General features: G+C 37.2%; 1 protein-coding gene across 2 annotated transcripts in view; it reads right to left on the bottom strand.

Annotated features, from left to right (window-relative positions):
- Positions 1-10,658: 10,658 nt before the first annotated feature.
- Positions 10,659-16,488, bottom strand: part of KLHL24 (kelch like family member 24) — a 35,214-nt gene continuing 29,384 nt past the window's right edge. For both annotated transcript variants that reach the window (XM_057738839.1, XM_057738840.1), the window contains one exon: positions 10,659-14,887. In XM_057738839.1, coding sequence (XP_057594822.1) covers positions 14,687-14,887 — 201 coding nt within the window. In that variant the 3' untranslated portion in view covers positions 10,659-14,686. The remainder of the gene's footprint in view (positions 14,888-16,488) is intronic.

Genomic DNA, 16,488 nt, shown 5'->3' with positions numbered 1-16,488 from the left:
CCCCGAGTCTATTTATGTGTTCTCAATTTGTTCAGTGGTATGTATTTTTAGATTCCACCTGTAAGTGATATTCATATGACATTAGTCTTTCTGATTATGACGTATTTAGTATGGTTATCTCTAGGCTTATCTATGTTCCTGCAAATGGTGTTATTTCATTCCTTTACACAGCTAAGTCATAGTCTATTGCGTATGTGTATTACTCCTTCTTTATCCATTCATTGGGCTATGGACATTTTGTTTGCCTCCATGTCTTTGTAATCAATTTAGTCTGATAAAAAATAAAAATTAAATTAAAAAAACAAACAAGAAGTAATGAGACATCAGTTTTGCGGGGTTTGTCTGGCACATTCCACTCTAATTTTCAACCTAGGAACATGACTTCCAGGAAGGCTCTGTTGAGCTGTGAACCAAAGTTGAGGATGTAGAAATTGTGCTGACTTGTGGCTGCTTCCCGCAATAGCAGGCTTCAATCCAGTGGTAAAGGTCACTTAATATTCACAAGAACTGCAGGCCCATAAAATAACACCTGTCCACCAAAAATGTCCTGGGGTCGGGAATTGACAAAAAAATTCAAAACAGGGCAAATTTTTAAGACGACAAATTCAAGAGGTAAATTTTACTCACACTTTTTTTTTTTTAAAAAAAGAAAGGACATGGAAAAATGCTCAACATCACAAACAGAGACATGCAAATCCAAACTACAAAAAAGTATCACCTCACACCAGTCAAAATGGCCATCAGCAAAAAGTCTACAAACAATAAATGCTGAAGGGTTTGTGGAGAAATGTGTACCCTTTATGATGTTGGTGGGATGTAAACTAGTAACAGCCACTAATGAGAACAGAATGGAGGTGCTGTTAAAAGGTAAAAATTGAGCTATCATATGATCTGGCCAACCTACTACTGGGCCTATAACACAAGAGTACCACAACTGAAAACACACAGGCACCCAAATGTCCACTGGAGCAAGATTTACAGTAGCCAAGACATAGAAACAACCTAAATGTCCATCCACAGATGAATGGACAAAGAAGGAGTGGTACATGTACCCAGTGGAATCTTAGCCACAAAAAGGAATGAAACAATGCCATTTTCAGCACCACAGATGAGCCTAGAGATAATCATACCACGTGAAGTAAGTCAGAAAGAGAAAGACAAATATCCTATGATATTTATAGATTTATCTAAAAATTGACACCAATGAATGTATTTCCACAGAGAAAAACACTCAGAGACTTAGAAAACAAACTTATAATTAACCAAAAGGAAAGATGGGAGGAATGGATAAATTAGGATATTGGGGTTAACATACATATACTAGTACATATAAAATATATAATCACCAAAGACCACCATGTACCAAGTAAGGTTTACTCAGCACTCTGTAATAACCTACAAGGGAAGTGGATCTGAAGATGAATAGATATATGTATATGTATAAATGAACCAGATTCTGTACAACTAGAACAAACACAAGACTGTAATCAAATTTACTGATAAAAAATAAAAATTAAATTAAAAGAACAAACATGAATAATGAGGCATAAGCTTTTGGGGGTTTGTCCTGGCACATTCCACTGCAGTTCACAACCTAGGAACACCACTTTCCAGAAGGCTCTGTTGCCCTAGTAACCAGAATTGGGACTGTAGAAATCCTGCCCTCTTGTGGCTGTTTCCTGCAACAGCCGCTTTAAACGCAGTGCTTATCATCACTTAAAATTCACAAGGACTGCAAGGCTGTAAATGACACCTGCCCTCAAAAAATGTCCTGGGGTCAAGAACTGACAAAAATTTCAAAACAGAGAAAGCTTTCAAGAAGACAATTTCAAGAGGTAAATTCTTCTCACTGTAGTTTTTTGAGGAAAAAAAAAAAAAGGACAAGGAAAAATGCTGAACACCACAAATAATTAGAGAATTGCAAATCCAAAGAACAAAGAGGTATTGCCTCACACCAGTCAGAATGACCATCAGGAGAAAGTCCACAAACAATAAATGCTAAAGGGTCTCTGGTGAAATTCGTAACCTCGTATGCTGTTGTACAGGTGCAAACTAGTAACAGCCACTAATGAGAACAGAATGGAGGTGCCCTTAAAAGGCAGGGAAACTAGTACACTATATATTCTAGATACAAGTCCCTTATCAGATAATATGATTTGCAAATATTTTCTCCCATTCTGCAGATTGTCTTTTCAGTTTCTTGATGGTATCCTTTGAAGCACAGAAATTTAAAACTTTTATGAAGTTCAACTTAATTTTGACTGCTTTGCAGGGTTAGTTTTTGAGGCCAGCCTTTGATATTTATTCTGATCCCAGGAGGGGTCTTCTTAGCTGTTTCTTTCCCTGGTTCTCACTGGTAAACTAGCTGGCCTGTGTTTATTGATCTCTCCGAGCTATCAGCCTTCTCTTAACTGTCTACCAGCATTGTTTTCAAAAGCTCCCTCAGGCTTGAACAGCTCCACACTCTTAGAAATAAAGTCAATCAGCTTTACAAGCAGGGTGTTGTGCTGGGGTGGTAGGCTCTGGTCTGCTTGACCTGCCTTTTTTGGTGTGGAACCTCTGCCATCCAAGTAGGGGCTGGCTGGAGGAAGGGTACCTCTACCTCTCAGCGATACTCACCTGGAAATTAGCCTAGGCAACTTGGAGCCATGGGGAATGAGAAATGCTGGTGGCCTGCCCATCCCATGGAGACATCTTTGCCTGGAAGAGGTGAGCCTCATCTTCTTGACGGCATCCACGTGGAGTGTAACTTCCATCACATTGAGCTGGGTGGGGGAAGTGAGGTAGAGAGTGTATAGTGGCTTAAGCGCTACAGACTGTTCTGTAGACTTTTTTGAATAAATGTTTCTTCACTTATTATATGCCCTTAGGACAATTTCTAGAGACTTTAAATGTTTTTAAAATAATGTTCACCAATTACAGTTGTTGTGCTGAGGTGGGGGTCCATGGAACTTTTCACAGCACTATGCTGGAAGTAATTTATATACGTTTGGTAAAAATGGGGTCATTGCAGATGTGGAGGTAGGGGTACAAGTGAGGGTTAGGGATAGCAGTAGCAAAGTCAGTCAGGAATAAAAGATTGGGTAACAACCCATCAGGACTTCCAGTGAGCCAGTTAGCATAACAAGAGAGACGCAGTAGGTGTGAACAAAACCAGGGATCGCTAAAGACCTTTCCAGGCTTTATAGCTTCCTTATTCATCTATTTTTCAACATATCCTTTTTGCTTTCCATAGTGATTATCAGTCAAATAAATATTCATTACCTACTCTGTGCCAGGCACTTTGCCAGGTCCTAGGGATAGAGTTAGGTTGACAAGACAGACTTGGTCTTTGCTTCAAGGAGTAAAAAATAAATCCATTTGGGGAATCAGGAAGGCATCATAGATGAGGTAGCATTTGATCTGGACTCAGAAGCCAGGAGAGAGTTACTACAGAACCTAAATTTAGACAGAAACCCAAAACCTAATGATAAGGTCAGGGTAAGTCACTGTTATGTAAGATGCTAAGAAATCATTAAAAATGTGACAACACATATTGATGAGACTTTTCAGTTCTAGGTAAATTCAAACTAGGCCATTTGACATTGTCACTCTACCTTCTAGCCACTTTCTCTCTCCTTTTACTTTCCAGTGACCTTGGGCTTTCCAAAACTACCTACTAAGGCGTGTTTCCCCAGCTAGTCCTCTCCTCTGGGCTGGATTCTTGGCTAGATTCTTGGACCTCACCAAATAAGAGATGGTTCCTGATTTTGAAGAGTCCATAATCTGGCAGAGGGAGGTAAAGAGTCAAGTAAACAGAAAAGTACTCTCACAGAGGTACATCAAGGAGGTAATGGGGGTACATAAGAGCTCATCTAACTTAGACTGGGATTATTACTGAACCAAACTTGAGTCTGCTTGCCGGCATGCAATAAAGTCAATCTACTGACACCAGGTTGTGGTGAAGGAAAGTGCAGCATTTATTGCGGGGCCAAGCAAGGAGTCCAGGGCAGCTAGAGCTTAAAAGACCCAGATTCCCCGAAGGCTTTCAGGAAAAGGTTTTTAAAGGTAGGGTGAGGTGTGTGATCAGCTCGTGGACATTCTTCTGATTGGTTGGTGGTGAGGTAACTGGGAGTCAACATCACCAACCTGGTTCCAACTGGTCTAGGGTCTTGTGCTTGTGGGCAGCATAGTTAACGTCTTCCACCTGGTGGGGGTTTCAGTATCTGCAAACCAGCTCAAAGGACATGCCTCAGAATATTATCTATAGCCCTTGAAGAGGAAACAAAAGTCCTTGACGTTGTTTAATGGCGAAACTGTTAGTATTTTATCTTGCTTGGCTGTTTTCCTTTCTGCATGTTCTCACGTCTCTGATTAAATTTATTCTTTGACTAAAGTTTTTCTACAGACAAAAGGCAGGTGAAGGATGGGGGGTGGGGTGGGGAGGGCGGGCCCTGTTCTGGGAAGGCCCCGTAGGGTCCCGCTCAGTCACAGGATGGGAAGAGGGTAATCACGGACGCTCCCCTGAGGAAATGAATCCTAGCTCTTTCAGAGGATGTGGGGCAGATAGCCAGAGGCCAGGCGTTCCAGAACAAAGCCAAGGCTCGGAGGTGGGTAAGTCTACAAAGCACTCCTCCCCTCCCCCACCCCACTCAAGATTTGGGGAATTCCATATTGTGTTTATTTTGACAAGAAACAAAACTTTCCTCTCCCTAAGGAATTCAGATCCCCCCACCATGCTCCCACGAGCCCTTCGTAGCCACTCAGGTACATGAACGGGTGTCAGCTCCTTGAGTGTTTCCATCAGGGATTTCCTTCAAGGTAAGGTAAAGTAAGGTAAAGTAAAGATAAATTTATTAGCATGATAGATGTGTAGGGATGTTCTATCCGGATTATTTTTGCTTAAAGATCATTGTGTGTGTCCTGCTTCAGAGCTCTCTAGAGCTGCCCGAGTTTATGCCCATTTTCCAGGTATGATACTTGGCTGTCTAGTCAACTCTGTGAGCCTCTGCTACCTTCCAATGATTCCCCTATTTAGATAGTATTTTCTCAGTTGCATGCCAACAAGGAACTTTGATCTTAGACAAACTACTTAGAAGGCTCTTCCATACAACAGATAATGAAGGCCCAAACTAAGGCATTGTAGGGAGAATGGAAATTTAGATAGATGGTTAGATATATAGATTTAGATATAAAGAGGAAGAGTTCCTGGCACAAGGTAGGTACTCAATATTTGAATGCATGACTGAATAACAGGAAAAATTACTCCTAGGTTTCTGGTTTTGATAAAGTCAATTTTGTTGCTATTAAACAGAAAATACAAGATAAATCTTTTTGGAGAAAGCAGTTTTTGAGTTTCAGGTTCTAGTAGTTCCATATTAAGGCCTCATACAGAAATTTCTGGAAGACATTTGGATATAAGTATCTTGCCTGAACATTTAGATTTAGGAGCCATCAAATATACTCATAACTGGAACCATAGTAGTGAATAAAATTACCCAGGATAATTATCTGCAGAGTAAGAAGGAAGCCGGATGATTGAGGATTTAGGGGAGAGGTGGAGGAAGAGCTATGAAAGAGAAGGAAAAGGAAAAGTATGACTATAGCCAAGAAAGGAAGATGTCATCAGGAGCATCAACTTTGTTAAATAGGATAAGCAACAAAGATGTAATTGGAGCTCTTAGCGAGCGTGATTTCGGTAGTGGTGTATGTGAGCCAGATCGTAGCGTATTAAGAAGTGAGGCAAAGGAGAGACATTTGAAAAAGAGGGTACAGTCAAAGAAGGAACTTAGGGCTGCAGAAAGGATTTTAAAGATGGGAGAGGGAGAGGCTAGAGTATGTTTAAATGTTATGGGAAAGCACTCAGAGAGGTTGAAAATCAGAGAAGGAGGTAGAAGGAAGTCTGTAAGATGCTGGGATTCAGAGTTCAGATGGAGGAGGGACACCTAAATTCTGCAGAAGAGAGAATATAGGAAATGAGTATGGGAGGAGAGATTCTACTTCATGTCCTTTAAGTCTTATAAGGAGAAAGCAAGATCAACTGCTGAGAACAGAAGAAAAGACAGTGGAGTACGCCAGGAGAGTGGTGAGTGAGATGTTATAGAGAGAGGGAAGAGGAGAGAGTAGGTACACGCTGAAGCCTTGCCAAGAATATCTTGCCAAGTTGAAGCTGGAGATCACACAATTTTAGAGGTATACGTTAGCAGCTAATTAATTTTCTCCACCTGTGCTCAACAGCTTGGGTGTAGGAGCAGAGAAGGCAGATCATTGGGTTGATACACATGGAGGCGGTAGGAGAGTAGGTGGAATGGGAAATCAAAAGGGTGAGCAAATTTTGAGTGCTGGTGAGAGTGTTGGAATGACATTGTGATGATGGAATGCAGGCTGGGAAGGGATAATGGCTAACACAGGGCCCTGCAATAAAGAGGTATCAGAGGACTGGAGATCGAGGTTCACAAGGAAAGTCACAGAATGAGATGGAAGGAAAGGAAGGCTGTGGCAAAAGACAGAAAGCCTTTAGAGTTTAAGGTTTCACAGGAAGAATAATTCTGGGTGATGAAATGATCTGAGGAATGGCCTTGTATGTTACTTGGAGTGAGTGGGAGTGAAGATTTGTTGACTAGAGGTCAAAACAATGTGAGGCTAGACCAAAGGGATGGGTCCCATGTGCTTAAATGACCCAGAATAATGGCAGAAATCAAAATTAAAGAGCAAGACTATGAGCCAGAGGTCAAATTTGCTAACAAACAATCTTATGAATGGTAGGCATATGGAAATCACAAGTTGAGAAGTGGAAACTGCAACAAACTAGGACATTAGTATAATGTTATTTCCATGTCTTCAGTAAGCAGCCCTTCCCCGATTGCTATGTATTTCCTCACTTGACATAAAGCTCTGGAGTGTTAGGGTTAGGGTTACTCCCACAGCACTTTATCCAGTTCTTGGCAGCAACTGGAAAGAGATCATACTTCAAGTGCTCATTCTTTATTCCCATTTACACAGTTTTCAGTCCCTGGAATCCTGTAAGTTCCTGTATCATACTATATAGAATTTATCTGTTCATATGTCTGCTTCCCCTATCATTCTATAAACTTCCTGATTAAGCACCATGGCCAAGTACTAGACTTTGGTCTCTTCTTTCCAATTGCTGCCAAGCACGGGGCAAGATGCTGTGGAACTAATCTCATAAGATAGGCCCCGCCCTCCAGAAGCTGTCAAGTGAGGAAACAATAGCAATCAGGGAAGGGCTGCTTGCTGAGACATTACATGGTTTTACATTCTAATTTAATCCTCACAACAAGCCTAAGTAGGAAGAGGGGAAACGGAAGCCCAGAAAGTTTGAATATCTTGCCCAAAGACACAGAAGCAATGAATGTTAAAGCTAGCATTTGAATACAGTTCTGACTTCAAAACGTATTTTCACATTATGTTGCCACTAAGCCTAGTCTAAGTGTATCAACTAGGACTTTTCAGAAAACCAGGTTTAGTGGATCACCCCACAGTGCTAAGTTTAACATTAATGGGATTTTTTTCCCCCCACTTACCAAGTATGCTAGTCCAGTGTCCTCTGAGAAGCAGATGCCAAGATGAGATCAAATGTGCAAGGATTTCAATAAAACATGTAAGAAAATGCCCTGTGAGGGAAAACATGGAGGGAGAGAGACAGAAGGCTGGGAGAGCTATTGGATCCTAGAAGCAAGTGAAGGAGAGAGGAAAAGAAGATTGGATAGAAGCATAACACATTGCCATGTAGTCTAATGAAGGTTGGATAAAGCAGATGGGGAGTCCTGAAGCCCAAATCCACCATCAGAAGAGAGCTGTCTCCCAGTAACACGTGTGCCTTAGTATTCCTGTTACAAGTCATAGGCTGAAAGCATCTGGTAGGAGATGTTTGGTATCGCCCACCACATCTCAGTAGAATGGAGTGTATTAAGCAAGTAAATATCACCTTTTAAAATTCTTTCCTCCTTTATCACACAGCTGTGCTTTTCTCTAAATAAAACAATATGAGTATTCAAAGCCTTGACTCTTTGGACTGATTGGCACTATGGTTATGTTACAAATGTATCAATTATTATGTTCATCAAACTATGACTCAAAAATCCTGTTTTAAGGCATATAGAGGCTCTTGTATAAAAACCAGAATTGGTGGATTCATTCACTAAAACATTAAGCACCTCTGTGCCAAGCATGCTACTGAAATATAAACATGAACACATGATTTGTGTCTTATAAAGGTGACTGAGTGATAACATGGAGCAGTCAACGCCATTGAAAGAAGTTTCATGTTACTTACAGTTCTCCTAGAAACAAGAGGCACAGTGTGTCATGCAGGACTACAGGGGAAGCACCAGTGTCAGTCAGGAGGCAGAAAGAAATGAAGGGAAAGCATAGGTCAGAGCCTTTACTGGGTTTCCATGGGAAAGTCAAGGCATAGCAGGGTAAACAGTTAAGGGTTGGCTAGTTTGAATAACTCCAGCTGGTTTGGGGACACAGAGGGTGGTTCTTAGTAGTCTGGTACCTGGCCCCAGAGTGATTCAGGGCACGGGAAATGTTGGCTTGGTGTGTGAGAGTTAAAGGAGGTGGCTGGAGGTTTGGACAGGAGATTGGTTGGTTTATATATGAAAGCTGGGCTCACTGATAAACCGTTTACTGCCTCTAGCAATTAGCTAATACTGGGAGAAGCAGTCTCTCCCCAGCCAGCAAGGTCCTCCAAAGATGTCAAAACATTATATAAAATATAAAAGACCCCAACATAATCAGGAGGAAATCATGCCTTTTGATTTTCTCAGTCTCCATTAACAGTTAATAGCAGAGAGGCAGAAGGCAGCTTTAGCCCATTTTTTCCCCTCATTCTGTTAAGAGTACAGGTTATTTTTTAAGGAGATAATATAAATCACAAGAGGCTTCTATTCTTTACCCCATTGTCCATGGTTTCCCAAATGTAAGCTAACAAGTGCTTTTAATTCTTTCAACTCCTTCCCTGACTTTGCATACTGCTTTTTCGTCCTGAAGACAAAATATACAGGAAGGGAACCAACATTTATATTCTCCTATTCTGTGCCAGAGCTGTACTCACTCTTCAACACACATCCTATTATCCAACAAGCCTGTAAGGTGAGTATTATGACTGCATGCATTTCCTAGAATAAGGAAAGATGGCTCAGAGAGGCTAAACGGCTTTATGGCAGAGCACTGGTTGGAATCAGATCCAATGAGGCCCATCCACGTTCCAGGTGTGGCTACAGAGGAATTAAGTGAAATGAAAACAGCTTTAACATTTATTATTTAAGACACACTCTAACCTGCCATTTTATTTGGATGGCACAATTTAAAAACTAAGCATTAACAAGCTAAGCTTTGTCTGTGCTTCTGTAACACACCTCTTCAAGATTTTACTTTTGCTAATATAAAATCAGACATTGCCTCTGCAATGTGCCCTCTCTGACACCTGGAATAAAATTTCTTACGTTCTTTATTCACAATATTACTATACAGATATATTTGAGAGCCAAATTAAAAGAACACTACAGTGCAAATGTTATGGATCACTTTCATGATTAAAAAATTAAAATCATAATTAAAAAATTTTTTAAATAGATAAGTCATGTGGTTCACACTAAAAATTTGATTATATATATATTTATATATAATTACACATAATTCTATAGGCGTATGCAGTGAAGTTGCCTTTTTACTTGTCCCTAAGCCACAATTTTCTCACATACAACGTTTTCAGTGTTTTGTTTAGCCTTCTAGTTACTTTGTGGACATACCAGTAAATACATATATTAATTTGTAACATATGTATTACACTTTACCCCCACTCCTTTCTCAAACAACCACTTGAATATATTTAAGATAAGACAAAACAAGTTTTTCGTAAATAAAATTTAATACAACCATAGTCAAGTAATAATGGTTAAAAGACATTTTTCATTAGACACAACTTTTTAAAAATTAAACTATGCACAAAGTATATTTAAACAAGACATATAAGTATTAGTGTGCTGCAACTAAATAAAAAAAGAAATACAAAGTTTTGTTTTTTTTTTTTTTCACTGTGAAGACTCTGGAGCCTCTGAAAGCAGAAGACATTTGGCTGCCACAGGTCTGTACAAGTTGTAAAGCACATTATGCTTCTGTTCAACTCCAAAACTGTGTTGTCTTAGATAGCTCCAGAAACTCTCAACAAGATTTAAATAAAGAAATCATGGGGAGGGGTGTTAGGGAAGGAAAGATTAAGAACTTTTTCAAGAAAGTTAAATGTAGAGGAAAAAAAAGTACATAAGGATGAAACAAAAATAAGTAGATTTACTTTTCTGACTTCAGATGTAGATATTGCAAATGATGTTTACAAGGGCTTAATCAATGTAAGATAGATGTTTCTCTTAATATCTTAAAAAGCACCTTGGCATCAAACAAAAAAAGTCCCAAAATATAATAAAACTCCAAACACCCAACAACCTTCCTTAACATTCTTTCTGCCAAGCAACCACACAGCTGGTGCTCATTAAAATAATTCAAGAAGGGAAATTTACTCTATAGGAAACAAGTATGAAACTTATCTAAGGTAAGCTTTATTTAGATTGAAAAAAAAAGTTGAAATAGCACTAGAGAACTTAAGGCACATAAATTCAGATGCAGTTATTTTGAAAACGTTAAAACAAATTCTTTTCTTTGGGACAATACATAAAATAAATTATAACTATTACTTCTAAAACATTTTTTAATGATGATCTTTAGCACTAAGTAAATTTAACATCTAAGGCAATCACACAAATGTAAAACAGTCATAAAAAACATTTTTAAGAAGTCTGAAGTATGTTGCAAATGTCTCTGGAATTATCAGTTCACACTCTTGGCTCAAGTGGTTTCTGAAGCCTAGCATTAGATGTGACAGTAAGTATAGCTAGCTAGTCAAACCTACTGCCTTAAAGGCCAACCGAATTGCCTCTTTCTGGTTTCTTGATATGGTGAATTTATTTATGTAACTGAAAGGAATAATGAGGTGAGGGGATGTAAAGCTGGCTTTCAATATAATACACAAGAAATTCTACTAAAGGCCAAAATCGTGTTGAGGTTAACTGGTGTCTTGAGTTTAGGAAAATAAAGGCAGTCCACAGGAAGCCTTTAAGAGGCGTTATCTTATCACTTGGCACCACATAAACAGCAATCTCTTCTCTCTGAAAATACAGTCTGGAGTAGATGTCTCTTCCACACATAAATCTCAAGAAACAAAAGGCACACACAAACAGTTCAACACTCTCTTTTCATGTATGGGTTCTCACAGCATTTCTTTTTAAAAAAATCTATTGCCATAACCAGACAACAGGAAAAAAAAAATACACCTGGTTTGTATATTGACAAAAGTAGTATAACTGAACCTTTGTCTTTCCTGAGTTTCAAAAAGGGTATGACAGTAGAGATACATAAACAATTCATATTCACTAAGAGAAAATGTATCAGTCCACAAAACATTTTCATCTTTCTAAATATAAAAAAAATGAATGTTTAAACCACTGCCATGTGTGAAGCCCCTTTACCAAACTGAATTTACTCTCGAACCATGACTGAAAGTTACTTAGATATGGCACTTTAAATACTCCAATTAGGCAAAAAATGACAAGTTAATACCCTCCCTGAGTATTTACATCATTTCTTCCTTAACACCTGGTTTAACTGGAATAAACACCTATATTTCAGTCATCTAGGGAAAAAAAAGGTTACTGAAGATCCAATAGGCTACCATTTCATACCTGTGCAGTAAAGTTAGTGGGAAGATTAGAACAGAAAAGAAGGCCTTTATGTTGTAAAAATCAGACCACTTTAGAGCTCACTCACATATAGGAACGCATGAAAAATGATTAAAGTCCATGAAAAAAAAAATTACAGTTCTGTTGATCCACAAAAAATACTCTTGAATTCCTTTCCCACTGAGGTATCAACGGCTAGATTTAGCAAACTTGTATCTCCCTCCAATTTGTTTTCTGATCTTGTAAAACTGTATGCATTACATAGATTCTGACTGTATATGAGTCATCATACTAATACTCATCATGTACTTTCACACATAAGAAAGTATTCTAGAAATGCCCAAATTTAAAAAACCCAAAAACCTTCTGGAACTGAATTTAATACAGTCAACTGATTTTTATTTTATATGTCTTTTTCTGATCATCAGAAACTGATAAAATTCTTGGTGTTTGTATATATGTATGTAGATGAGCATAGTATCTATCTACATATATACCCATGTATATACATACATACTAACCCTAAGGCTTATATGAGCGTCACTCAAAAATCTGTCAACTATGTGATGACAGTATGAATATAATCTGACACCAATTTGGTTGAAAAATCCCTTTTGATATACTAATTATACCCTAAATTTATTATTTTATCAATGCTAAATATTTTATCTATTATTTTATCAATGCTAACATCATCAAAAATCAGTAAAGGAAGATAAAGAAAAAGTATCAGTTGAGTAACTTTAAAAATTGTTACTTTAATTTTACAGGATTCAAGCTAAGTTCTTGGTGGCCTACTTAATTTATGTAGTTTTAAATTATGTAGAGAAACAAATTAAACAATATTGGCATGAGGTCGATGTTTAAACAAATTCTGTTTTATAGGATTTCATTTCAAATTTACTACAATAAACACATGAACATTAAAAATAAATGTATAACAAAATACGAGTAGTTAATACTTTTATAATAGACTAAGGTACTAAAATACATGTTATGCTGAGAAAGTTTTTTTTATGAAGTGTCTGTATTTATGGATGGGCATGAATTTACAAATACACATGAAAATAACAAGTATCATATGTATAATCCTCAGCATTTACAGAACACTTTTCTTATACCTTATCTCATGTACCACAAAGAATTTCTGAACTAAATAGCTTCCATTATCTACAAAAGGTATGATGCAGAAGTAGATGTTTACTCTAAAATTAAAACAAGTATCCCAATTGTATCTACTACTGTCTTTCAACTAAAATGGTAGAAAACTGGTATCTGAATTGCTTTGATAATTATCACAAAAGGGTGCACACATCGTTTCAAACTATGATTTGAAAAATAAAAATTCCCTAAAAATTTGTTAAATTTTTTAGTTTTCCTCAGAATTCAGATTCCAGCTAAGCATTAAAATTGATGCTGTATAGCCTATCTGGAATCTCTGTATCACTCTAACATAAGAAAAAAAGAGCAGTTTATCAATGTTAGGCTTTTGATTATACCTTGGTTTTAACAGAAATTTGGTGACACTATAATCACATATTTGCATAATTTCTCTTATGGCAAGGAGTATATAATTATGTGAGACAACAATAGTGCCTGGGAAGTCGAAAGTTCCAGGCTACCTGGAACATCCCTAAAATGTTATAAATTGTGTCTGTCCCGCCCAGGAATAACGATAATCACTTATGCTGTAGTTCCTGCCATTCCATTTGCCTTAGAAAAAAAGTTTTACACTCTTCTCTGAAAACTAGTAAGTTTTAGAAACTGGAGTTGAAACATCTAGACAAAAGCAATTTGATGTAGAGAAGCGTGAGAATGTTGACCATTATTTTACACAATGGGTACCAAATGGAAGATTTATCTTAGAAGACTGCAACTACTGCTGTTGGTTTCTTCAGACAGTTAACTTTAAAAGAAATATGGACCCACTGAGATAGGTGGTCCCTGCTTTATCCTTTAAGGGCAGCTAGACAGTAGAGACTCCCAGGATTTTTAGCTGTTTACAAGAAAGTAGGATAACCAGGAAGACGGTCCTCACCCAAAGCACCATACTAATGAGGTTAAACCCTACTGGGGTAGGGAGAAAATCTGTCCCTGTTTTTCGCGAGATAATATTGCAAAGTGGGTTTCAACTCTTCTGCCAGGTTCAAGAAAAGGCACTTCCCTTAGAGGATTTAGAGATGATACATAAATACCTTTGAGAGCCACAGTGGGTCATTTTCCCTTCAATGGTCTTAGATAATTTTTTCTTAGGAACTAACTTGTAATTTTAATCCCCATTTTAGGGGCACTTGCTTTTTTATCTCCTCCCAAAAAAATAGCTTTAACATAAGAAAGCAATTCTAAGGATGAAGTCATAATAATTCAGTATTTTATGATACTCAGATTGTTGTTATATTTTTTAACAATTACAGAAAAATACTAATAAAATTCATCAATGTAGATGTATTTTTTAGTAACAAAGATTTTAAAACTGGTTTTACCCCTTAGAATGGTCCTAAGCATTCTAAGCATTATATGATTCAACCTAATGAAAACTTGTCATGCAATTTTCTATATATATATATGTACATATGTGACAAAATAAGGAATATACAGTCTTGCAGATAAACATACATAAATGAAGAGACCATTCACAAATTCCTAAAAGGTATGCAGTTAGACATTATTTCCTACTCCACAAAGGTTTCTTACAAATACTCACAAAGGTACACTCTCAAAGCCCAAGCAAAGACCACTATTACCTTCAACAATAACAATTTTTCCCCCTATTACAGAAAAGGCTTTATTACAATTTGAAAGATTGATATTTTGGGGAGAAAGGCACCACAATTATTATTTTTACTTTTTTGGGCATATGGCATAAAGGAGATATGTCAAGTTCCCACTCTGGAATTTTTAAAATCTCTCATCTTGGATTGCTGTGGCTTCTTGGGTGAGGTATCCTGGTTTTAGAGCTTAAAGCATTTCTCATTGTATCTATGAATAGTCACACATCCATGATAGGACACTGGCCTGGGCATTGCAGCTACCCCTGTGATGATACTTGTTGCAGGATCATAACAGAGGATAGTGTCTGTGGCTTCTCCATTTTCCCGTCTTCCACCCAGGATATATATTTTACCATTACATACAGACATACCACAGTTTTCCTGTTCAACCAAATAAAAAAAAAAATTAACTGTTGACAGTAAGGGATTTGGTAGCAAACTGAAAAGTAAAATAAAACATGCTTTAACACAGTCAAAGAAGGAGACATGAGATAAGCTCCCTTTTGCCCAACTCCTGCTCTATGTGTGAATACTAGATAAATTTGCATAGGTGAAGGGACTGTTAAGATAGAATATATGCCAGTAACTGGGGTCAAGATACGGAAGGTGAAGTGGGAGTGGTGGACTGAGAGAAGGATTTTAGTTAACTTAATGGTAGCTGAACAAAAACATCCTTGAAGAGTTGCTTCTCCTATTACAGGAAGGTCCTTTATTATAGAAAGTGGCTAGTACATGATCAGGGGGTAGGAACATTATTTATTATATGGGACTACTCACAAGTTTAATGAATGAATGAGAGAGAGTTATAATCAAATTAACAAAGCTCTGTTGTCAAGGGCCTTGCTGGAGCAAAGAAACTCCCCAGATAACATTTTATAGTTAACTTTCCACACAGTGAGATTCTTAGCTAAATTTTACTCTTCTCTGTCAACAATTACTATATAAAACAAACTCCTGCAAGGATAAGAGTGAATCTTCAAAGAAAGAAATTACACTAAAATTCTCCCTATTGCATGAATCTTGTTATGCTGCAGGTCAATTATTCTTCAATTTAAATTTCACTTTAATTTAGAAAGTTATTGAAATATTATTATCCTGTTTCCACATAACCAACAATGAGATGGGTTCTACCACTGAGTACAATAAATATTTTTACTTGGTCAGATTTGATGTATATAAATTTCACTCTTGCAGAAAAAATTAAATCTTGGTGGATTTCTATAATAAGGGATAGTATCTTTGGGTCTAGAAGAATGAGTGACTACTTAAAAAATGCCTACATTAGAGTTTATATACACCCAGAATGATTTAGCCCATTATCATTAGTGAATGACAAATTTTTATGCAGAATACCACCCATGAATTGTACCAATTATGTGCCAAACTATAATGTTTTTCATCCAAGGCACAATGAGCTCCTTCTATACATTTTGAAAGTTCTGAATACAATAAAAAACCACATCATCCTTGGTTTCCAAGTACAAGCTGGCTTGCACTACTGAACTTTACAGTCACTTTGATAAACTATGTAATTATAGGATCTTGTTATTAACATCATTTCATAAATAGTGCTCAGAATTAAATGAAGCAAGCAACCTTCAAAACAGATATTCACTCCTATCAGGAAGTCACCTGCATAGCAGTTTATTTCACTCTATGAGAGTCTCAAGACTAATGGCAGCTAGTAAGAAAAATAATTTATTAATACATGAAATTTTAATGTTATTTTTTATGACTTAAATGAAACAATCTTAACATTGTAAAAAATACCCCTCTCCTTATTATTTTTATAATGCTTAAACATTAAAATGCCAATAACAGAGAAAAAGAATCAGACTTCTTTTCATTTATTATTCCAAACTTATTATAATGACATTTTAAATACCCAGTCCGCTGAAGAAGGGTTAAAAAAAATTTTTCGTCAGTAAAAAAAAAAAAACCACAAAAAAAATATGTTCCTGATGAAAGTTAAAAAGCAAAAT

This window comes from Hippopotamus amphibius, chromosome 6 (genome assembly GCF_030028045.1).
Source record: "Hippopotamus amphibius kiboko isolate mHipAmp2 chromosome 6, mHipAmp2.hap2, whole genome shotgun sequence".
In the NCBI taxonomy this organism is placed as follows: Eukaryota; Metazoa; Chordata; class Mammalia; order Artiodactyla; family Hippopotamidae; genus Hippopotamus; species Hippopotamus amphibius.
This window is presented reverse-complemented; position numbering and strand designations above follow the sequence as displayed.